At 30.7% G+C, this 26,058-nt stretch overlaps 3 protein-coding genes across 7 annotated transcripts; 2 read left to right on the top strand and 1 right to left on the bottom strand.

Annotated features, from left to right (window-relative positions):
- LOC109326047 (protein phosphatase 2C 77-like) lies at positions 1,890-4,733 on the top strand. Of its 3 annotated transcripts, none has more exons than XM_019558688.1 (5): positions 1,890-1,908; positions 2,117-2,931; positions 3,027-3,371; positions 3,467-3,572; positions 4,253-4,733. In XM_019558688.1, the coding sequence occupies exons 2-5, from the start codon at positions 2,254-2,256 to the stop codon at positions 4,591-4,593; spliced, it is 1,470 nt and encodes a 489-aa protein (XP_019414233.1). In that variant the 5' UTR covers positions 1,890-1,908; positions 2,117-2,253; the 3' UTR covers positions 4,594-4,733. The 3 variants fall into 3 exon arrangements, with proteins under 3 accessions (XP_019414233.1, XP_019414234.1, XP_019414232.1); XM_019558689.1 differs by lacking the exon at positions 1,890-1,908 and having other exon boundaries at positions 2,015-2,416; positions 2,471-2,931; XM_019558687.1 differs by lacking the exon at positions 1,890-1,908 and having other exon boundaries at positions 2,015-2,931.
- Positions 5,807-12,774, bottom strand: LOC109326274 (pre-mRNA cleavage factor Im 25 kDa subunit 1). 2 transcript variants are annotated; one of them, XM_019558978.1, is made up of 7 exons: positions 12,479-12,774; positions 12,317-12,362; positions 11,459-11,552; positions 11,295-11,368; positions 10,595-10,681; positions 10,403-10,513; positions 5,807-5,992 (listed from the first exon to the last, which is right to left on the bottom strand). In XM_019558978.1, exons 1-7 carry the CDS (start codon positions 12,661-12,663, stop codon positions 5,921-5,923), a joined length of 669 nt encoding a protein of 222 aa, XP_019414523.1. In that variant the 5' UTR covers positions 12,664-12,774; the 3' UTR covers positions 5,807-5,920. The 2 variants fall into 2 exon arrangements, with proteins under 2 accessions (XP_019414523.1, XP_019414522.1); XM_019558977.1 differs by lacking the exons at positions 10,403-10,513; positions 10,595-10,681; positions 11,295-11,368; ... (1 more) ...; positions 12,317-12,362; positions 12,479-12,774 and adding exons at positions 6,387-6,497; positions 6,579-6,665; positions 7,303-7,376; ... (1 more) ...; positions 8,325-8,370; positions 8,487-8,778.
- On the top strand, positions 18,149-20,761 carry LOC109327226 (bromodomain-containing protein 4-like). Of its 2 annotated transcripts, XM_019560308.1 has the most exons (2): positions 18,149-19,025; positions 19,152-20,761. In XM_019560308.1, exons 1-2 carry the CDS (start codon positions 18,212-18,214, stop codon positions 20,210-20,212), a joined length of 1,875 nt encoding a protein of 624 aa, XP_019415853.1. In that variant the 5' UTR covers positions 18,149-18,211; the 3' UTR covers positions 20,213-20,761. The 2 variants fall into 2 exon arrangements, with proteins under 2 accessions (XP_019415853.1, XP_019415852.1); XM_019560307.1 differs by having other exon boundaries at positions 18,149-20,761.

The following is a 26,058-nucleotide window of genomic DNA, read 5'->3' as shown; positions in this document are numbered from 1 at the left end:
TACTTTTTGAGTACTAATAAAGATATCTCCACACCCTATGGACGATGAACTAATTTCTTTCGGATGGCATGATTGCTCCTTTCATCAAGTGTCGCTCCCACGAATCGAACTATTAATATTTTAGTCATCTTCAAATTTTAGTGTAGTCTTACACCGCTACACCAATATCTTGTTGGTTGAAAATTTAAAATTTGAAAAGTAACCATTCATTTTTTTTCCTTTTAAAATAAATTAAACATTTAAAACTATAATTTCAAATGACATGTAGCATGCCTATTTTTCTTGTATTAGATTTTCTGTATTTTTTTGTGGTTTGGAAAATTAATGATAAAAATTGCGGTTGAAGATAAAAGATAATAATATATGAGTGATTTTAAAATTTTCGATTGATCAAAATATATATAAAAAACATTTTATATTTTTTTATAAATTTATAACCTTTGAAATGCAAGAGATAGCTACTAACTATAAAATATATCAGTGCAACTCTTCTTAATAATGGAGAGTCCTGTACCATAATATAATGCAAAAAAAAAAATCAACTTTTTTCATTACAAAATAATTTAAATTCAATATTGTTTGATATTATTTTATGTCACATATAGCACATCTAAATCTTGGATTGTATTATAGGTGATATTAGAAAAATTCAAATGATATATGTTTGATTTCCTTTAAGCAAAGTCTCGGATTTGAGTTTTGTGAATAGAAAAAAATATTTGTTAGGAGGGTTAACCCGACATACCTGTAGGTATTCTCAACTCGGATAAAATTGTATTCAGTACGTGAATACCTATAATAAAAAAAAGAGGAATAGTTGCTTTCAAAGATATTTGTTAAGAAATGATGTAACCAAACCTTACCGACCAATTAATAAATCAAATGAAAGACTTCATATCTCAAATTCTTGCATAAGTATTTTCTGATTCCTTCTTTCTTTTTTGTTTGTGAAGAGAAGATATTGTGATTGACTTTGTTTGTTTATGAGTTGAATTCTTAGAGTAATGAATGAAAATATAAGTCTTTTAAATTATCTCATTAGTTATTTGATGGCTTTCACATTTTCTCATTTCTTTCATTTTTTCTTCATAATTCAATTTGTATTTTAAGTACAACCAAAATCTTAAATAATTTAAAATAATTATAGCAACTATTATACTAACAAGATACTGGTCTAATAGTGTAAGACTCAACTAAATCCTCGAGATGATTATAAGTTCAAAAGTTCAAAATTATTAACTTTGCTATGCTTTTTTTTTCTTCCAAATAACAAAGATATGCTATCACAGATCTTATCTTTGTTTCATACAAATAATAACAATAATAATGAATATTTAAAATTTTTAATCGACATGACATTATTTCATTGGTTTGGGACAATATATGGAAATGATCTGAAACACTAGATTTTGCCTCTAGTTTGGTATCATTTTGAGTATGGGTAGGCATGTTTTAGTTCACACATGAAAGGGACATAAGAGAAGCAAAATCCATGGAAATTTCAATGGTAGATGTGGTTTGCCTTTGATAAAGGGAACCTCTATTCTCATTTTTGTATCATTTGTTGTTTAAAAGATTTCATTTTCAATGACCCCATTTTCCTTGTCTCCTTGTTGTTAGAGAGAGATATGGCACCGACTTTGTCGATTATATGTTTGAGTGTAATATCTATGCATTTGCATTGATAATGTAAAGGTTTATACATATTTAGTGTATTATCCATCGTTCATTTGTATTACTTTCATTTAAGAGTCAACGATGATTTAAAATGAATGTTGGACGATGTAATGACAATGTAAAAAACTCGTACATTGTCGATGTATACATCGTTTTTCTTCTCTATTTGTTTATGTTTCTTGAATGATCTATTGCCTTATGTTTCAAGGAATCAAAAGGGTCTGTGGAGAGGTACAAATAGAAGAGTTTGGGGCACTACTACCTCTTACCTATATGCCATGTTCATTGAATAGGACCTAATAATATAAATGTCCAAAACAATGAATTCAAAAGTTTATATTTCACTATAAACTTTGATTAAATTTTGATGCCTAAAGAGCATAGCATTAAATAGCTTTTGTTAGATTCATTCTAAGATTCCCTTTATTTCTTGCTTTAGGTGTCTTCTAGGTGTATGTATATATGCCAAAGTGAATTCCATGTCTTAGAAAAGAGGCTTAAGGAAAACGTGGTTTAAAGAGTAGCAGTTTTAGGACGATTCTAGAGGATAAGGCTGCAAGTAAACCTGTGAAGGAAATGTTTCCGGCGGTTGCGGTGCCGTTTACGGTTGGGAATTTAATCCAGAAGGAGATAACTAGTCTAGAGCTTGTGGCAAGTACAGCAGCAACTTTAATATTAAATCCTGCAATTGAGGATTGTCACTCATACTCTGTTGAAACTGAAAAACAACACATGGATATTATTAGTCCGCAACATCGAAATTTAGTATATACAGAGGTTAAGGGGAATCAGGTTGTAGCTGAGATTGTTTCTGAAATGGTTATTCCTTGTAGAGAGGAATCTGCTACATTGAGTAGTAATTGTTCTGAAATTGATTCACCAATTGCCATCAAGGGTAAGTCCAGTTCGAATGAGCCACGCGGCAAGATAGAGCCAGACGAGAATATGGCTTCAGTTGCGAAGGGAAATGGAAGTGGATCAGATGGCTGTGATCCAAAACCAAATTCTGAGCTGATAGAGAAGCAAACATGCAGAACAAGCAGCCAGAATGCTTTGGAACTGAGTGGTAATGGCGCTCGTTATGGTTTCTCGTCAGTTTGTGGAATGAGACCGGAGATGGAAGATGCTATTGCTGTCAAGCCTCAACTTTTTCAAGTCCCTCCACAGACGCTAATGGATGACCATGTTGATGAAAACACAAACTACTCATTGGCCCACTTTTTCGGCGTCTATGATGGACATGGGGGCTGTCAGGTATGTCGAAATCCTTCTTGTCAATTGCGCAATTTGTTGTAATTGTTGAAGTTGGTCTTTTTCACTAAGACAATGTTCTTTACATGTTTACATAGGTTGCCAATTACTGTCAGGAACATCTTCATTCTGTGTTGGTTAAGGAAATTGAAGCTGTAGAAGCCGAAAAGAACGGGAGAGACAATTGGCAGGACCATTGGAAGAAAGCATTCTTCAATTGCTTTCGTAAAGTAGATGATGATGTTGGAAGAGTTCATGCTAATAGTGGAAACAATAGTGAGGATGAATCTGAGTCTAGTATTGAACTTCTTGCTGAGACTGTTGGCTCCACTGCAGTAGTTGCTGTTTTAACTCGAACCGATATAATAGTTGCAAATTGTGGTGATTCGAGAGCAGTTCTATATCGCGGAAAGGAAGCACTGCCATTGTCTTCTGACCACAAAGTAAGGCATTTCTTTCTAGTTTCACAAATTTTATGCTTGACTTTTGCTGTAAGATTAAGTTTTCTAATAGAGGAAACTTCATTTCTATGTTGCAGCCAAATCGAGAGGACGAGTGGACACGGATAGAAGCTGCAGGAGGAAAGGTCATACAGTGGAACGGATACCGAGTTCTCGGTGTTTTGGCAATGTCAAGGTCCATAGGTATATCTTGATGACAATGTTTTTTAAGTGTCAATAACAAAGTTATACTCTTTTCTGCATCATTAGACTCATTTCTGTCTCTTTACAATGTCACAAATATTCATTTGCCATTTTCTCTTGATAATCAATCTAATAATGAGGAAAAGATGATCAAATCAAGATTTCGATGATTTAGACATGATATAAAGACAAATTGAAGCGCCATTTAGAAGAGTTGATCAGATAGGGGTAGCCCTATAATTAGAGGGAGTGGAAGACTGAGAACAACTCTAGGGAAAACCACTAGAATGGGTTTATACCTAAATAGCTTATCACACAATATGGTTTTTGATAGAACATAGTTTCATCATTCGATCCATGTGGTAGACTTAACATAGTGTCAAAAGACATGGACTCTGTTGTTCTCGAAGATTGAACTAGCAAGACCTTTGAGTCAAAGTTCAATTGGTTCAACCGATCAAATTTTGATCGATTGAACCGTAATTAAACAATGGTTGAACAGAATACTATTTAAACTGGAACCAATTGATTTATGGTCCAACTAGCCACTTCGTTCTGGTTTTTAAACATATAGTCCTAATCAATTAATTGATTGTGCTTTCTTTAATATATTTTTCAACTTTTTTCTTCATATTCTTGTCATATTTGTTATAGAGTATTGTTTGTTTCTTGTCCACCAGGTGATCATTACTTGAAGCCATGGATAATTCCAGACCCAGAAGTCATGTTTGTCCACCGAGAGAAAATCGACGAGTGCCTTATTCTAGCCAGTGATGGTTTATGGGACGTAATAACAAATGAAGAAGCCTGTGACATTGCACGAAAGCGAATCTTAATTTGGCACAAGAAGAATGGCAACAATGCATCAACAGGACAAGGCCATGGAGCTGATCCTGCAGCTCAGTATGCTGCAGAGTATCTATCTAAACTTGCTCTACAAAGGGGAAGCAAAGATAATATCTCTATTATTGTTATAGACTTGAAGGCTCAAAGAAAATTGAAGACAAAAGGCATAAATTGATACATATCATTTGGAACATTTATGTATATAACTATTGTTTTATAAGTATTTTTGAAGTCATTATTTATCCCTTCAGTTTTTCATAAGGGCTAAGTTATATACTAAAATTTGCAGTGCAGAAGGATAAGTCTGCTTAATGAGTCATCATTGTAAGAGCTGCTTATATCATAATGTTGAAATTATTTTCAAAGATATAAAATTTGATGCTAGTTTAAATAATCGAAACCATAGTTCATTTACTCTATGTATCACATACCATATTTACTATACCTCGTAATATGTACCGATTTTGTCATTAAGAATGTCTCGTAAGATTAAGAGTTATAAATTGGTTACCTAAGTTTATTACATACCAGTATGATGTATCAGGTAAATGTGATCAAAATTTTAACAAAACCGTCTATTTGTCAACCCGGTCCACATTACAAAAAATTTAAGTACTTAAACTACTAATATGCACTAAAAATTCATGTTTCATGACTTAATTATGAAAGACCATAGAACATATTGTGTACTTTTTTAGGTTGTTCTTTTTTCCAATGAACCAATCTAAAACCATATAACAATGGAAAAAAAATAAGTTATCATGTCACCTGAACCAGTTCAATCATGTTTTTTCATCAAAAATCCACATTTCTTAATATCTACACATGCTAGTGTAAGGTTGTGTTTCCCTCTATTAATGTAAGGAGTGGGCTTTTGTCAACATAATGGTAACTGTACACTAACAATTCTTTTATCTATGGGCAGAAACAAAGGTTGAGTAAAATTGCGGGTCAATAATTGACCCTACTAGGTAGAAGGCTCGTGCAAATATTTTGACGAATCTAAGAGGTTTAGTCATACTATTATTTCTCTCATTCCTAAGGTTGAAGTGATAGATACTCCCTCTCAATTTACACCCATATATCACTATGTATGTTAGTTATACATTAATTACTAAGCTTATAGATAATTGAATTAGAAGCTTTCTGCCTAAGGTTATAGTCCCTAAGCAATGCAACTTCATTCTGGAAGACATAGTAGTACATCAAATCTTTGTCCAATACACGAAACTTCCCCTTAACGATATCGGAAAATGATGGATGTAAACAACTTTATCCTACAAACAAAAATATTGTTTCTAATATTTAAATTCATGACCTCCAGATTACAAGACAAATACAATTATAGGTTATATCAAAACTTCATTACTAGAAATAAATTTCACACCAACAACCATACAAGTAACTAGTAACATATATATTTATCTTTTCAACATTACAATATCATAGTTGTATAGAAAGCTATATATATATATATAAGCCTTAGACATATCACTGAAGTATTAAGATTCAATCATGTTGAAAGAGAATTTTGAGAGTAGATGTGGGACCCCTGATATAATTGGTCCATATGTCTGCAACATGCAAAAGCAAATGTGTCAAATCAATCATCAAAACAAAACCATAAAAATTCTTATAGGAAAAGTACGAGACAACATTATTCCATAACCATCTAAAGCATTCTGTAAAACATAACCCGATTTTCGATTGGAAACCGGCTCTGCGACTTTTTATTTGAAACCAGGCCAGCCACATGTGCTAACATCTTTGGAACCCTCAAATTGATAATAATATTTGAAGAACCCAAACTGATATGCTGAAAGTCTTATGAGACTAAAATGAGTGATTACTCTTAGTCATGTAACTGAACTCCGAAAAGTCACATAATAGAAAATCGGGGTGTGACACTCTTTCAAATGCTATGCTTCAGATAGAAGATTTAATCACATGGAAGTTCATGATGCTTACCTTGTCATTGTCCTGAATTTGGCATAATGGGACTGCAAGCAACCTTAGGTTCTTTGGCACAATGAACTTTCTACTCACTGGTAGCTTCACAAGAAAGAGTTTTGTACACTCCTACATCATGAAGCAAGACTATGAAACTAGGATTCTAGGGCATTTTTCATCAGAATTTGTAAAGAAAATTAAATTATGTACCTTTGGTTGTTTTACATTAGGTGGTAAGTAGGGATATAGTGATGCTTCAAAATCTGGTCTCCACCACATTCCAAGGCATCCACTCACCTAAATCAAGTAAAAATGTTGTGAGATTGTATCAAATTATGGATAACATCACCTCATGATGCGGCTGCAATATTGTAGTTGTGAATTGTGATGACCTCTACAACCACATCACCTTGCAATTACAATGTGACACCAAATCAAAATGAAAGAAACGGCCCGCACGCACCGGGCCGTATCGGGCCACACGCACCGGGCTGTTTCGGGCCACACGCACCGGGCTGTTTCGGGCCACACGCACTGGGCCAGAACAAATTGAAAATATTCTCTTAATCACAACAAACTTCGGCGCAGCTTAGCGACCACAATCACACTTTAAACTACTAGTTTTTATGAAATTATTACAAACATGAAAGAAGACAAGCTTGATACCTCCACAACAGCATCACCTCACAATTACAGTGTAACACCAAATCAAAATGAAAGCAACTACGTTCGGGCCATATCGGGCCGCATATCGAGCCATACCGGGCCACATACCGGGCCGCATATCAGGCCAGAACAAATTCAAAAGGATTCTTAATCACAAAAAACTTCACGTCGCACTTTGTGGCACAACAACCACAATAAAGGCAATCACAATTTAAAATACTGGTTTTTACGGAAAATTTACAAACATGAAAGAAGACAAGCTTGATACCTCCCATTGAGTCCCATTCCCATCTTCATTTTCAGAAAGATTTCTTGTGAGCTTACGCTTCAAACCATTGATATCTGGAAATTAAGAAATCCAAGCTTGAGTGAAAACTTAGTTAAATATTCTCAAACTTTTCAATCTTCAATATTTGACAGCTTCCTCCATACCTGATTCACCTGGCCTTAATCGACCACCGGGGAGTTTAAAAGTGGAATTTCTTACTTGCAACAGAAGCAAATGTGGATGTTTGAACAATTCAACCTGATCCAACCAAACTTTCATTCTCAGTTCAGAATTATACACATAACTGTTTCAAGTTTGAACAACATAACAGAATTAGAATAAATAACTAAGAGCAAGATTATGGAATTGATACACAGTGACTCAGAATTATGAAAACTAATGAATTTTGTTGCAGATATTACTCTGATCAGTACCTTCTGATTTTTTGAAATATATTATTATATGAAATCTCACATTACCTAGTATTAGAATATATTATAAGCACGTACAATTGGTCGAACCATTAACAAATTATCTTGTTTCTTCTCTTCTATTTATTCTATGCACATTATTTGATTGTTTGTGGTCAACACAGCGCAACAATCGCTTCCGCTGCAACATAACTGATATGGAACCCGAGATAGCTGCCCAACTAGTTTTTCCCTTCTCCCCTTTTACTATGTCTTCCGTTCACTTAATGGTTCGTTTGCGAATTGGTTATCTGATAAAATTCAGATGAAAAGAAATACTTGGTAGTTATAAAAGACACATAGGATGACTATGAAATCTTCCTTTTCACTTAATGGATTACGTGATGCGACCATAATATTATGGATATGAAATATTACAAAATAATATTCACACGACTACGACGACCATAATACGCATCATAACAACCATAACGCAATGATTCAATTATTTAATGAATACAATAACACTAACCACAACCGCGATTAACTAAAGTTCTATATAATATATTTTGAAAATATAGATAAACATTAAATATTAGTTTAAATACTAACCAATATCACAGCTTCCACACAAGTTCTTAGTCCATGGGCAGCATAACTAATATTAATCAACACAAAGAAAAAAGAAAAAAAAAAGTTAAAAGAACATATTAACATAACAAATACATATAAATTACAAAAATAGATAGATGAATAAGAGAAAAAAAAACAAACTTGGATTTGATCCTATGAAGTTGATGATGTAAGTTAAAGTTTTTGAAAAGAACAGCATCTTTGTAACCAAAATAGTAAAAACTCAAAGGGTATATATCTAACTCAACACTCTCATAATTTTTTCCTTCATTGCTTTGAATTTCAACACTAATGTTCATCACACTTTCACAAGCTTCTTCTCCCATAATAATAACCAATTACTGTTTGATTTGGAATAATATTAACTCAAAGAAAATGATAGACAAAGCTATATAGTGTGTAAGAGAATCAAAGAGACAAAGATAAGAAGGTTGTAGAAAAAGGTTGTAACTTGTGTGTTAGTGTTGTGTAACGTGGCGTTTTATAGAGACTTCCAACACCATTTTTTTGCACTAATGAGTCATTCACTAACCTGTGCTCCGAAAAAAATGAGTTCTTCTCTATTGTACCAATGAAAATATATTATATTAATTAAAAAGTTAAATATTCATATATTCTTCTCTCTTAATAGATGTATATGACTTGACGCATATACTGTAATAAAAAGTTAAATTATATTTGTATCCCTTGAGTTTTATTGTACAAAGTATTCTCATTTTTTGCACACCTTAATATTATATTTTTTCATTATTTTTTATTCGTTACTATATAATATAAGAGTGTCTTAAATAATATATCTTTAGAAATTTTTGATGCATTTTGTAACAACCAAAAAAATAATGAAGAAATATTGACTTTTATACTATTTGGATTTATCTTCATAATATATCATAATTTTGTTTAACTTAATTACATTCATCACATCTTTTTATTTAAAAATGTGAAATTACACAAATCATCACTCGTATACTGTTTGGATTTGTTTCAACAATACAACATATTTTGTTTACTTAATTATATTTATCAATTTTTTTTGTTTAAAAGATCACACTAATTTATCACGCAGAAGTAGTTAGTTTAATATATGTATATAAATTAAGAGGATTTTGTAGGTGTAGAAAATAAAAATGTTAATTATGTAATTTCACTAAAGCTACTCAGGATTATCAATATAATTTACTCAAAAATAAATAACGAGAGAGTCATGGTTATTAATACAATCCAAATACATATAAAATTATGTTTTCTACATGATTCAAATACATATATTAGAGGGAATAATTATTAAATAATCATCTATGAAATTATTAGATAATTTGAAGTACTAAAAACCATTTTATCATTTTAATTGTTATCCTCTAACAGGACCAATTGTCTCTATCTACCAATTAGAACTCCATTATACCAAGCAAACCTACATGGATAAAATGTTTGTGTACATCTAATCATGACAATTTTAAGACACTTTTAGGTTGATATCACCAAATAACAAAGTACTGATATTTTGTACTATAAACTTCAAAAGTGTAGTTCATCATAGTTAAAAAGTGTATTTCTCATATGAAAATAATAAAGTTGGGTCTTACAACTCATCATAGTTGGTTAGAATTAAAAGTTGGTTATTGATTACATGATAATCATGTGTACATATCTTTTAATCTTGATCATTCAGCTGATAAGATCTAATAGTTCATATTAATTGTTCTCATTTCTCATAGTAGTACACTATTCTCACGTGAGTATATATATATATATATATATATATATATATATATAAAACATAACCCGATTTTCGATTGGAAACCGGCTCTGCGACTTTTTATTTGAAACCAGGCCAGCCACATGTGCTAACATCTTTGGAACCCTCAAATTGATAATAATATTTGAAGAACCCAAACTGATATGCTGAAAGTCTTATGAGACTAAAATGAGTGATTACTCTTAGTCATGTAACTGAACTCCGAAAAGTCACATAATAGAAAATCGGGGTGTGACACTCTTTCAAATGCTATGCTTCAGATAGAAGATTTAATCACATGGAAGTTCATGATGCTTACCTTGTCATTGTCCTGAATTTGGCATAATGGGACTGCAAGCAACCTTAGGTTCTTTGGCACAATGAACTTTCTACTCACTGGTAGCTTCACAAGAAAGAGTTTTGTACACTCCTACATCATGAAGCAAGACTATGAAACTAGGATTCTAGGGCATTTTTCATCAGAATTTGTAAAGAAAATTAAATTATGTACCTTTGGTTGTTTTACATTAGGTGGTAAGTAGGGATATAGTGATGCTTCAAAATCTGGTCTCCACCACATTCCAAGGCATCCACTCACCTAAATCAAGTAAAAATGTTGTGAGATTGTATCAAATTATGGATAACATCACCTCATGATGCGGCTGCAATATTGTAGTTGTGAATTGTGATGACCTCTACAACCACATCACCTTGCAATTACAATGTGACACCAAATCAAAATGAAAGAAACGGCCCGCACGCACCGGGCCGTATCGGGCCACACGCACCGGGCTGTTTCGGGCCACACGCACTGGGCCAGAACAAATTGAAAATATTCTCTTAATCACAACAAACTTCGGCGCAGCTTAGCGACCACAATCACACTTTAAACTACTAGTTTTTATGAAATTATTACAAACATGAAAGAAGACAAGCTTGATACCTCCACAACAGCATCACCTCACAATTACAGTGTAACACCAAATCAAAATGAAAGCAACTACGTTCGGGCCATATCGGGCCGCATATCGAGCCATACCGGGCCACATACCGGGCCGCATATCAGGCCAGAACAAATTCAAAAGGATTCTTAATCACAAAAAACTTCACGTCGCACTTTGTGGCACAACAACCACAATAAAGGCAATCACAATTTAAAATACTGGTTTTTACGGAAAATTTACAAACATGAAAGAAGACAAGCTTGATACCTCCCATTGAGTCCCATTCCCATCTTCATTTTCAGAAAGATTTCTTGTGAGCTTACGCTTCAAACCATTGATATCTGGAAATTAAGAAATCCAAGCTTGAGTGAAAACTTAGTTAAATATTCTCAAACTTTTCAATCTTCAATATTTGACAGCTTCCTCCATACCTGATTCACCTGGCCTTAATCGACCACCGGGGAGTTTAAAAGTGGAATTTCTTACTTGCAACAGAAGCAAATGTGGATGTTTGAACAATTCAACCTGATCCAACCAAACTTTCATTCTCAGTTCAGAATTATACACATAACTGTTTCAAGTTTGAACAACATAACAGAATTAGAATAAATAACTAAGAGCAAGATTATGGAATTGATACACAGTGACTCAGAATTATGAAAACTAATGAATTTTGTTGCAGATATTACTCTGATCAGTACCTTCTGATTTTTTGAAATATATTATTATATGAAATCTCACATTACCTAGTATTAGAATATATTATAAGCACGTACAATTGGTCGAACCATTAACAAATTATCTTGTTTCTTCTCTTCTATTTATTCTATGCACATTATTTGATTGTTTGTGGTCAACACAGCGCAACAATCGCTTCCGCTGCAACATAACTGATATGGAACCCGAGATAGCTGCCCAACTAGTTTTTCCCTTCTCCCCTTTTACTATGTCTTCCGTTCACTTAATGGTTCGTTTGCGAATTGGTTATCTGATAAAATTCAGATGAAAAGAAATACTTGGTAGTTATAAAAGACACATAGGATGACTATGAAATCTTCCTTTTCACTTAATGGATTACGTGATGCGACCATAATATTATGGATATGAAATATTACAAAATAATATTCACACGACTACGACGACCATAATACGCATCATAACAACCATAACGCAATGATTCAATTATTTAATGAATACAATAACACTAACCACAACCGCGATTAACTAAAGTTCTATATAATATATTTTGAAAATATAGATAAACATTAAATATTAGTTTAAATACTAACCAATATCACAGCTTCCACACAAGTTCTTAGTCCATGGGCAGCATAACTAATATTAATCAACACAAAGAAAAAAGAAAAAAAAAAGTTAAAAGAACATATTAACATAACAAATACATATAAATTACAAAAATAGATAGATGAATAAGAGAAAAAAAAACAAACTTGGATTTGATCCTATGAAGTTGATGATGTAAGTTAAAGTTTTTGAAAAGAACAGCATCTTTGTAACCAAAATAGTAAAAACTCAAAGGGTATATATCTAACTCAACACTCTCATAATTTTTTCCTTCATTGCTTTGAATTTCAACACTAATGTTCATCACACTTTCACAAGCTTCTTCTCCCATAATAATAACCAATTACTGTTTGATTTGGAATAATATTAACTCAAAGAAAATGATAGACAAAGCTATATAGTGTGTAAGAGAATCAAAGAGACAAAGATAAGAAGGTTGTAGAAAAAGGTTGTAACTTGTGTGTTAGTGTTGTGTAACGTGGCGTTTTATAGAGACTTCCAACACCATTTTTTTGCACTAATGAGTCATTCACTAACCTGTGCTCCGAAAAAAATGAGTTCTTCTCTATTGTACCAATGAAAATATATTATATTAATTAAAAAGTTAAATATTCATATATTCTTCTCTCTTAATAGATGTATATGACTTGACGCATATACTGTAATAAAAAGTTAAATTATATTTGTATCCCTTGAGTTTTATTGTACAAAGTATTCTCATTTTTTGCACACCTTAATATTATATTTTTTCATTATTTTTTATTCGTTACTATATAATATAAGAGTGTCTTAAATAATATATCTTTAGAAATTTTTGATGCATTTTGTAACAACCAAAAAAATAATGAAGAAATATTGACTTTTATACTATTTGGATTTATCTTCATAATATATCATAATTTTGTTTAACTTAATTACATTCATCACATCTTTTTATTTAAAAATGTGAAATTACACAAATCATCACTCGTATACTGTTTGGATTTGTTTCAACAATACAACATATTTTGTTTACTTAATTATATTTATCAATTTTTTTTGTTTAAAAGATCACACTAATTTATCACGCAGAAGTAGTTAGTTTAATATATGTATATAAATTAAGAGGATTTTGTAGGTGTAGAAAATAAAAATGTTAATTATGTAATTTCACTAAAGCTACTCAGGATTATCAATATAATTTACTCAAAAATAAATAACGAGAGAGTCATGGTTATTAATACAATCCAAATACATATAAAATTATGTTTTCTACATGATTCAAATACATATATTAGAGGGAATAATTATTAAATAATCATCTATGAAATTATTAGATAATTTGAAGTACTAAAAACCATTTTATCATTTTAATTGTTATCCTCTAACAGGACCAATTGTCTCTATCTACCAATTAGAACTCCATTATACCAAGCAAACCTACATGGATAAAATGTTTGTGTACATCTAATCATGACAATTTTAAGACACTTTTAGGTTGATATCACCAAATAACAAAGTACTGATATTTTGTACTATAAACTTCAAAAGTGTAGTTCATCATAGTTAAAAAGTGTATTTCTCATATGAAAATAATAAAGTTGGGTCTTACAACTCATCATAGTTGGTTAGAATTAAAAGTTGGTTATTGATTACATGATAATCATGTGTACATATCTTTTAATCTTGATCATTCAGCTGATAAGATCTAATAGTTCATATTAATTGTTCTCATTTCTCATAGTAGTACACTATTCTCACGTGAGTATATATATATATATATATATATGCCCCAATTTGAGAGTAGGATTAGTTGGTAAATTTGCTGAACTGTGTATACGAAAGAAATATGATGGTAAATGATTAAGCCGAGAACATTCACAAATACGTATAGTTAACTTTCTCAGCGGGTATTTTTTTCATCCACAAGACTTGAACTCGAGACATTGCTTATTTACTTCATAATATGAGGAAAAGATAGGGTAAAAAAATTCAAATGACAGGAAAAGATATTGGATTCATATAATCTAATGTTAAAAAACGATTAGGAGGGGTCTTTATTTGAAATCCATATCTTTTATCTCAAACTTATATGTATCTTTATACAAGTCCAATGATATTTTGAGATATTTATATTTTTTGGTTTCTCACATGTATCCTTACACTGAAGACAATCTTGTCTGAGCCGGTAATATCTACACGTATATGAGGTTAACTCTCTCAGCGGCTCTTTTTCTATCCACAAAACTCGAACCCGAGACCTTGCTTAAGGGGATCAAACATGTACCACTTGAACCAACACCCGTTAGTATTAGATACCTATATCTATATCTATATATATATATATAAACCAAAATTATTTTTAGATAAAAAGTGCATACTTTTAAGACATAAAAGATTAATTTAATATATTTTGAATTATATTCTTTTCCTATAAGATTTTCACATTATTATTATAACACCCTACCTTAGTATAATTTAATATACAACTTTTCCTTCTTAAAAAGATTAGTATAATTTAATATATCAATAAGGAATTCGTTTAATAAAGTAATGTCCCACTAGATTATCGGGAATCATATAACATTTATTAGAGGAACAATTAGATACTCTGAAATGAGTAAATACATTTCTCATTAGTTGGGGAAATACCTGTACAACATAAAAAATTAACATCTTAATTCGAAAACCAATATAAATATACACTAAAATAAACACACTTGTAAAAAAAAATAGGAGAAAGTTTGGTATTGTTTCCTTACCATTGATAAAAAATACAAGTCAATTTTGTAATCATGGAATATCTCCTAAGGGATGTGATGTACATTATGAAGTTCAAAAACTCATATTTGATGTTCACTCTAAAAATAAACTCAGATTTATTGTTATAACATATAAGAAATATTTTCTCTTGAACCATTATTATTTATAGTTTCTTAATTCAATTAAAAATGTGGATCACTCATTAGTTAATGCATGCATGGTTGCTGAGATTCTTGCCAGACACTGATGTCTCACTCATTACACATGTGTGGATATATATTTGATGTCTATGATTGACCAGAAAAATATTCAATAATAACAATTTTAACTTAAATAAATTTTTTCTAATTAAATAGAAGTGATGATACATAAAATGATACGAGAAGTATGAATAACAAATGTGCTTCCCAATATTGTAATACTAAACAGTGAATGTAATACCAATCTTCCAGGGGTAATAAAATGGATGATAGAAATATATTTTAGATATAAATCACTAATTAATATATATTCAAAAATCAATTCAATCTAGTGAAATGGATGCTAGCTATTGTGGCTTACTAGCATGAGATAAATGAAACTTCATATGTCATAAGATATAATTGATTAGAAAAATATATAATAATTAAATTTTTAACTTAAATATATTTTTTCAATCGCTCGTAACTAATGGCACGTAGAAGACATAAAATATGAGATAAAAGATATGTTCTCCTAACTTTGAGTGGCAGATATTTTGGGGGTCACTTGATAGGTCCTTTGCCTGTAGGTATAGGTGTCCTTTCCCTCCAACCTGTCTCAACTTCCTTTATCTCATTTAAATAATAATATCCCATAAAAGATGAGACCCCATCACACCTTTCATTATTTAAGCACAAAATTAAGCTAATAAATGTTCCATTCATTTTAGTTGGTGTATTATCCACCCATTAAATCAATGCAAACACATGTTGGATATTTAAATGAATTGATGGTGTGGTCTATATGATTAGGCCATGGTCTTCTATTAGGTATATATAGCCCTATAAGATAATAAGAATTGCACTCTCAATGCCCCACAAGTGGGACAATTTAGTAGATAAGTCTTGTGCTTCAAAGGATGGCAACAAAAACTTTTCTCTTTTGGATATATTTTTGTTGAGTAAATATTATTTTTCATGCATAGGACTTCATTAAATTAAATTTGCATGCTACTATAAATTGGGATGTAACATTATTGGTGGGCATATTTGCATTATAATAAAAATGTGGCTTTCATTTTGTTTTTTGTTTCATTGGTTTTCTACTTCTTGACCTATAATATATTAGATCAAACCAAACTTTTTTTTGTGAATATGTTATGGTTAGGATTTTTAAAAAGCATATTTAATTTAATATATCATATATTAGGCAATCCGAAAGACATATTAGACCTAAAAATTCAGCATATTTATTATATAATATAATAGTATCCATATTATACTATTTTAATATAAGTAATATTATGCATGAAATTTTAATAGAAAAATATATACAAAAATATAATTGGATTGTTATAGTTAGATGTGACTACTTAAAAGTAGACTTATTAACATATTTAAATATGGTCATAGTAGTTTATTTCCTAACCATATAGTATAACAAACATTTAAACATGCTAACATGTCAAACCAAACTTTTAAATATATCAAGTTTAGACTTTGAATTTTTTAAACAAGCTAACATGTCAGAGTCAGACTCTTATATGTTATATATGTGTGGACTGTTTAAAACAAAATTTGTTTTGGTCTAACCTGTTTTTACCCATACTTGTACCTATAAGATTGCAGCTTGTAGTTATCAACTTGTAGCTTAAAAATATCCAGAAATATGTATTTATGTGAATAATTTACTAAACTAAAGTTATTTGATAGAAGTAGCTTTGGAATTAGAAAAAGGTAATATAACAATAATATTCTTTTAATCAAATGTAACTAATATAATTTTATATTATTTTGATTTTAAAATTAGTTAACAAATTTATTGAAAACTCTTTTTATTTTCTAAATACTAGTTTTTTGAAAACTAGTTTTCATGTTACAAACTTTTCTTTAAAAACTAGAAGTTCCCTTCATTTTATATTTATTGAACTACATTACTAGTTTATTAAGACTATAAATTACATAAAGAAATAAACTTTTTGTCTAGAGAAAGGTTTAGTGTTATTTAAATTATCCGTATCAAAACTTAGCCTAAAACCGATGGGTGTTGATTTAAATGGTATGTGCTTGATTTCTCTTAAGCAATATCTCAGGTTCGAATCTTGTAAATGAAAAATATCTGCTAGAAGAATTACCCTCACATACTTGTAGATGTTTCAAACTTGAACAAGATTTATCTCTAATACGATAATAATAAAATAAAAAAGCCTAAAACAATAGAAAGATTGGGTTTGTCTGTGGCTAGGTGTATCATCATTATATAGGGTAAACATACACTTTCAGCAACATACAAAAAAATAATAGTGAAATAGAGAAAATTTGAAAAAGCATTTGCTGTTTTTCTATGTTTTGCCAAGTGCTCCCTTAAAAGCAGGTTCATGTGTGCTATTGTTGTAAAGGAAGCCATTTTCAATCATTGCTGTCAAGCTTTAATGATTCAGATTTAAGGGTAAACTAAAATTCTACCAATACCAATTTTTAGTACTTTTCTCCAAAGATTCCTTATCTTTTTGTTACTTCTTAAAAAGATAAATAAGGAAATGAAGTATCTCCTCGTATCCTCTTATCAGTAAAATCATCACATATAATCATCACATATGTATTCAATATATCATACCTTTCTTTTCTAAATATCTAATATTATTTTTCACACGTGGAATACAGTTCCTAGTACATCAATTATTCCGTTGGAAAATATATAAAGAGAATAATGTATGTCCTAATGTAAGAAGAAAAATTATCTCCTCACACTCATTTAAGAATAGACACTTGTATTACTTTACTTTTTATTTTCTTATTTATTTTTAAAATAGGTAAAAAATAATCATGTATCATTATGTCCTCACACAAGGAGATACTCTATCCTGATATATAAAACATATTAAGTAGTTTCTTATTCCAAAACCTTTATTTATGTATGAAATATTGAAACACAACATAAGATACTAAACCACCACCATGCCTCACCGTGACACATCACCACCCTTCATTAGCCCTCCACTCCTCATCATTCTTTTCCCTATAATCATCTTAATCCTCCTCTTCCTCACGGTGCCTCCGCTTCTCTCCGCCACCTCCCACATTCTCCGCCCCACCTCCGTCGTTAAAAACAGTTGGGACTCCCTCAATATCCTACTTGTCGTTTTGGCCATTCTCTTTGGCGTTTTTGCCAAACCAAACAACGATGATAACACTTCACCTCTGCCACGTCAAGATGAAAATATAAACGACACCGTTCAGCGAAACAAAGTTAATAATAATAATAATAATAATACGTCGTCGTTTGAAGGAGAAGGAGGTGGTTATGTTTCGAATCAATGGTTCGAATTCTCTGAAGAGAAGAACCTTCCGATTCGGTCACCGGCTACCGGGGTTAGCCGGTTGAGAAGAACTAGTAGCTCTTACCCAGATCTAAGGAGTTTGGAAACCGGTGATGACCGTTACAAGTTCCGTTTCTTTGATGATTTTGAAATTGATAAGTTTCGCTCCACTCCGGCGAGGGATGAGGTCAATGCCGTCGTGGACCACCGTAAGAGGTGGCCGGAAGCTGAAGAGTTACAAGAAGATCGAGATAGTTATAAGTTCCGTTTTATAAATGATTTCGAAGTTGATAAGTTTGGCTCCACGCCGGTAAGGGATCAGGTTCCTGCCGTCGTGGACCACCGTAAGAGGTGGCCGGAAGCTGAAGAGTTCCGAGAAGTTCGAGACAGTTACAAGTTCCGTTTTATAAATGATTTCGAAGTTGATAAGTTTCGCTCCATGCCGGTGAGGGACCAGGTTCCTGCTGTTGTAAACCACCGTAAGCGGTGGCCAGAGTCTGAAGAATTCCAAGAAGATCGAGATCATTACAAGTTCGGTTTCGTAAATGATTTTGAAGTTGATGAGTTTCGCTCCACTCCGGCGAAGGATCAGGTTCCCGCCGTCGTGGACCACCGCAACCGGTTGCCGGAAGATAATGAATTCCAACAAGATCGTGTTAAGTTGATTCCTGTGGATACTTTTGAAGTTCAATCTTCATCTACTACTCCGCCACCGCAACAAACGTCACCGGCGCCACCTGCTCCACCACCGCCACCGCCACCGGAACAAACTCCTCGGAGACCAAGACGGACACATCAAAAATTGGAAAGTAGCAGTGAGATTACTGAGGCTGAGATTACAAGGATTAATCAAACTCCGGCACCACCTCCGCCGCCGTCGGTGAAGACGCGATCGGAGCATAAGCGCAGGAAGAGCAACGTGAAGAGAGAGATAGCAATGGTTTGGGCTTCAGTACTTTCGAATCAGAGAAAAAGAAAAAAGAAACAAACAACAAAGCGCGATAACGTTAATGAATTAACAAGGAACACAACAGCGCCGCCGCCGCCGCCGCCGCCACCACCTCCAACGCCGCCACATTCGGTTTTCCAGAGTTTGTTCAGAAAAGGATTAGGCAAAAATAAGAAAATACATTCAGTTCCAACGCCGCCGCCTCCTCCTCCTCCGCCATTGACATCTTCAAGAAGATGGTCAAAGCGTAAAAGCCAGATCCCATCACAATCAGCTCCGCCGCCACCACCACCACCGGAGGGACCCTTCCGGCGAAGAAACTCCGGGAGACCGCCATTGCCTAATAAAGTTTTCAACTATAATTATGAGACATTAAACAACTCCGGCAACCAGTCGCCGATGATCCCGGTTCCGCCGCCACCTCCGCCGTTCAAAATGCCAGCAATGAAGTTTTCGATTCGTGGGGATTTTGTTAAGATTCGTAGCAACCAAAGCTCGTTGTGTAGCTCACCGGAACGAGAGGACATCGATGAGTCGACCGCTTTTGAAAACGACGGTGTACCCATTTTCTGTCCTAGCCCAGATGTGGATGTAAAAGCTGCAACTTTCATTGCTGAGCATAAAGGCAAGTGGAAGCTTGAAAAGATCAATTCCATGAAGGTGAAGAAAAACAATGCAAATGGTCCATGAATTCATCATTGCATTTGAGAGGTAACAACTTGTAAAATTAATCAAGAAATTAGGCTCTAATCATGATTTCCTTTTACTTTCAATACTAGACCTTCCTTACTCATGAAATAAGAATCATGCATGGTTTTAACTCGTGGTTACAATTGCGTTCACAATATTATAGTTTTAAGGTATTTGTGATTGCATTATGATTGTATTTACCGCAAATCGGCTATATTTTCCCACGTTTGCGGTAAATACGAGTAGATTGTAACTACGACCACAATTACATGATTTGGAGTGTTGGATTTGTGTTTGCTTTGTTTTGTTTTCATATAGCATTTATTATGATTCTAAAGATGCATTAGAATTTGCATGTAATAGATATGTATAGGAACTTAAATAGGCTCTAATTGTGTTTTTTTGATGTCCTATTGGAGCCTTTATCGTAGATTTAGTGTGAGTAATAACTTTTTGTTTGGTTTGGCTTGTATTTAGTGTGAGCATTATTGGGTTATATTGTGTCCTTTTTTCCTTTATTGTATATATAGCAATATCTCTCATTCTCTTGCAATTGGAAGTAACATTTTTGTATTTGTGGAATAATAGAAATGATTTTTGTATTTGTGAACATTTTCAATGTCAATGGTGAATACACAATAACACAAATAATAAAAGATACATTTTTCATACATGTACTGTACCTTTCAAGGCATGAAGAGAAGCACTTCTCCTTCTGATCTTTGTTTTCTCGATCACATATTCTGATATAAAAGTAAATGAAAAAGTTTTCCACAGAAAAGCTTGTTTGAACTGATCTTAAACTTTTGTGTTTATGGTGCTGAATCAATTAGCTTTAAGCCACAACTTTTAGAAAGTGGATGTTAGTTCTATCAATGAATATATCAATCAATATGTTGCTTCAGTTCCACTCTCTCATTAGATTTTTATAAAATTAATAGGTTATGATTAAACAAAATATGATGATGTTTTCTCATATCTATGACCAAATTTGTATTTAAAAAATAGACTCAATTAATATTTAGGATTGAGTAATGTTATATCCTCCTGAATTTGTATATTAATCATCCTAGCTACAAAAGAACAAGACATGTTACTTGTAAACCAATCATTAATAAATAATGTATTAATTTATGACATACATCACTTTTTTGTGGATAGGAAAATTAATAGAAAAATTTAGCATATATAATTTTCCTTTAGAATTAAGTAAGGGACAAATATAATTGACTTGTCTCATCCCATATCATCGATGACTCATGTTTATATGTACCTATTTAAGTGTATACAAATGTACAATATTATATTTTGTTGGACAACCTATATATTAATATAATTTTATATTTGTAATCGTATTTTGTTTTTTGTTAGTTATCTAGGGCTTATATGATGATTTATTGACACAATATTTAAATCATTTTATATGTCATTGATTCTCTAATCTTTTCATATAGATAAATATATGTAAATTATTAACAAATTATCATTTCATATCTTAAAATACATACTCATACTAATAAGTAATATTTAGAAAACTTTATCTAAAATGGTAATGCATTATATTTAATCGAGTCTACACTACAAGAAATTTGTCATATACATACGGGCACTATAGTGATAGCGATAAAACTGTAGGTATAGATGTAATATACATATGGAGGTTAAATAACCGTAGGTATAGGTATAATATAACTATGAATGTCTAGGTTCGTAACTATATATATTAGTGACAACGAACACAACTGTAGATATAGATACATATACTTATGGACGTTAAATAAAACGTAGGTATAGGTGTAATATAGCTACATATGTTTAGGTTAGTAACTATATATATTAGTGACGATAAACAAAATTGTAGGTATAGATATATATACCTATATATGTTAAAAAACTATAGGTATAGGTGTAATATAACTACAAATGTATAGGTTGGTAACTATATGTATTAGTGACAGCGAATAAACTATAGATATAGATATAATATAGACGACTTACACCTACACTTACAACTACGTGAGACTAACTCTTCCGACAGATAGTAATAAATCTGAATGAATAATTTTATATTTTCCTTCTTCATTAAATATGGTATCTTTTAATTTCTATAATTTTATGGCACCAAAATAGTTCAATAACTTGTATTCTTTTTATTCTTTGCGGGTGAAAGTTAGCAAATAATTTCTTTTTTATGCAACAAACCGGGAAATGAACCATTTTGATTTTTTTGGAAACACAATTTGTATCTATTGAGAAGAGCATCCAAATTGTGTAATTTTTAGGATTATAAGACTTTTTATGTTTATGCTATATGTAGATATGTTGTTTTTAGATGGAGTTCACTCAAATTCTTCATCGAATTGTATGACTTTTTTTATTTTAAATATAATGATATGTTCATATATTTATTTTTCCATTATAAATTCATATTGTGATTTTGTATTCACATTAGTGACTAAAGCAAGTCGAAATGAAATTGTGAGTATATGTATGACTCTTTTAATATCACCAATACTTATACCAATGGAACAAAATTGTAAGTATAAGAAATCATATTAATTTATAGTGATGGACAAAAACTGAAGGTATATGTTTTAGCCTTATACCTATGGTAATGACTGGTATCACTAAAATCTATAATGACAAGGAAAATCTGTAGATATAAATACATTTAGTGACATACAAAATTCGAAGGTATATGTTAAAGTTTATATCCATGCTCTGACAGCCGTCACTAAAACCTGTAGTGATAGTGCAACTTCATAGGTATAACGACTTAAATACAACGGACAAAAACGTCCGTAGGTAAAAGTTTTTTGTTCTACACCTACAGTTTTTTATCTGTTACCTACGATTTTCGACTGTAGGTATGTGACAAATTTCTTGAAGTGCTAGGATTATCTTTAGGTTCAAAAGCAAGTTTGATAGTCATTTACAATCAGATTAAAAAATAATTCAATTAACATTTAAGGTTGAATAAGAATCTATCTTATCCACTTATACCCGACCCATGATCTCGTCTAGTAGTAATGAAAACAAAACAAACATAAAAAAGTTAATATAAGAATCATATGTTTCAAAACACCAAAAAATATCTCATTATTATTTCTCGGGATTCTATTAAAAATGTAATGTCTATATATTGTTATTATAAAAATTTATATATAGTATTGTTCATCATTCATTTAGATTATTTTTAAGAATCATTGATAATTAAATATATAAAAATGGAAGATACAATGACAATATATAAATCAATGCATACATTTTTTTCTTAGCCGAATTTTTAATAAAATTTACCCTTTCTCACCAAATTTCACACCCATCCTTCCTCTCCTAATACATCACCCCTAAAAGCAAAACCTCAATCACCTTACTAATGTGCAATGTATGCCGCAATTACTAATGGATTATATATACATGAAATAATTTAAAATAATATAATTGCCTTTTATTTCAATATTTTTGGGAGATTCCATCATAAAAGGTTAAAAATAGAAAACATTTTCTAATAATCAAATTCAAGTCATTGATATGGAATGAGATGACAATAAATTTAAATGGATCTCAATAGTGTATTATTTAGACCGCCTACTCATTCAATTTTGGACCAGGATCCACTTTAGATTGGTGTGGATACTCGCGAGTCCTTAAATAATAGCGGAGCCACGAGTACCCAAAAACTCGAAAAATATTAAAATAATTGTGAACAACTTGTACAATTGTTCTCTGTTTCTTATAATCACTACTTTAATATTGTGATTGAAATTTATTTATTAATAATTCTTTAATCAACATAACATCACATCATATTTATGGATTAACAACATAATATTATATCATATTTTTGGACTAACAAATGCTTAACAATATAATATCACATCATAATTGAAAATATATTTAGTTATATTTCTCTTTATATATATATATATATATATATATATATATATATATATATAAATTTAGGAATTGCGAGACTTGATACCTATTATCTGGACCTGAACTTGTTCAATAGCGAGTTTCAAAATCTTCAGTCCCAACTACTTATGAATTCGAAAACACAAACCTATACCCGATTCATTTATGAGTATTATCGGTGGATACTCATTTGTAATTGTAAATAATAAAAATAATGATTAGTATATAAATTAATTTTAAAACAACAATAATAATTTGAACAAGTTATATATAAATTGATTAGAATTGTTTTGTCAAGAAAAGGAAAATAATGAAACAAAGATAAATTAATGATATGTGAATACTAAATAAAGGAATTTGTTAGCATATTTGAAATAAATTTTAAATTTTATTTTTGCTAACTTTCTAAAATATGGTAATTTATTTTCTTTTAAAAAAGTATCATATTTGAGAAAATAAATGGTATGTGAATAGCAAATAAATGAATTGATTAGAATATTGAAATATTTTTTAGATTCTATAAGTGTTTAAAAATATAATATTGATTTTTTTTTATAGAAAATTAACATATTTGAAAATAATTTTCAAAACTAAAATATAAACATATTTGAAAATAATTTTCAAAACTAAAATATAAACATATTTGAAAATAATTTTCCAAACTAAAATATAAACATATTTGATGTTGCTGATGTAAAGTGGATGATATAAAAATACGTATATATAGTAAATTATGTTCATTAACAAAATATTAATTTTTATATTTAAGTCAACTATGTGATAGTTTTCTCTCTACAAAAGAAGTTACTTTAACTTTTTGTCCCAAGCATTCATTTTCAATCTCATATTATCTAAAGTTACCTAACCTGTAGAGAAATAAATAATTCTTTATATTCAAGATATTATCACAACTTATATATAACATGATTGTTTTAGTCTTAGTAGAATTTTTAAAAAGATTTAATATGTATATATTGTTAGTGTAAGTATTTTTACACTACCAATAAATCAACTATTATTTATATATTAATTATTATTGACTCTCAAATAAAAGTAATACAAATCAATAATAATTAATCTGCCAACAATATAAAAATTTTACACTAATAATATATAGATTTTAAACTCTTTTTAATATGATATTCATACTTATTATGATATGCTAGTATTGAATTAAAAGTGTGTGTTACACCTAAGAACTAAATTAATATATATTAGTATGTGGATGAAATTAAAAATACAATAGTAACACTATTACAAATTTCGAATAATATCTTGATACTATCAATATAAAAATATAGTCAATATATCATTTTTTTATTTATATACTATAAATACATACATTTTTTAAACTTATTTTCTGAGCTGTGATAAGGTATGGCAATTGATGTTGGGATTTTAAATTCTATAATCTACAATATTAAACGTATTATTTAATATAATATAGTATCTATGTATATAGTATATTTATTTCTATACTAAAATAAATTTCTATACTAAAATAAAAACAAGTCCCAACTTTCTTATTTTTAAAAATTAAAGAGTGAATATCCACTTTTCTCTTTATAAATTGAAATAGTCTTTCATAAAAATTAAAACTTTAATATTTAAAGTAAATTATACTGCCATACTATGAATCATAATAAAATTATATAAATTGTTTATCTTTTTTTTGTACCTACACAAATAACTCTTAATTTATATACATAATTACACTATGCTAACTATATCTACATGATGGATAAATGTAATTTTTTAAGAAAAAAATATAGTGATGAGTGTAATTAAATTAAACAAAATATGATATATTATGAGATATGTCTGAATAGTATAAGAATCAATCTCTATTCATTATTTTTGATTGGTTACAAATTGTATCAATATTTGTAAGAATGTATTTAAATTACTCTTATATCATGTCATAATGA

Source organism: Lupinus angustifolius, chromosome LG14, assembly GCF_001865875.1.
Source record: "Lupinus angustifolius cultivar Tanjil chromosome LG14, LupAngTanjil_v1.0, whole genome shotgun sequence".
Classification (NCBI taxonomy): domain Eukaryota; kingdom Viridiplantae; phylum Streptophyta; class Magnoliopsida; order Fabales; family Fabaceae; genus Lupinus; species Lupinus angustifolius.
The sequence above is the reverse complement of the archived record's forward strand: the minus strand, read 5'-3'. Positions and strand labels throughout refer to the sequence as shown.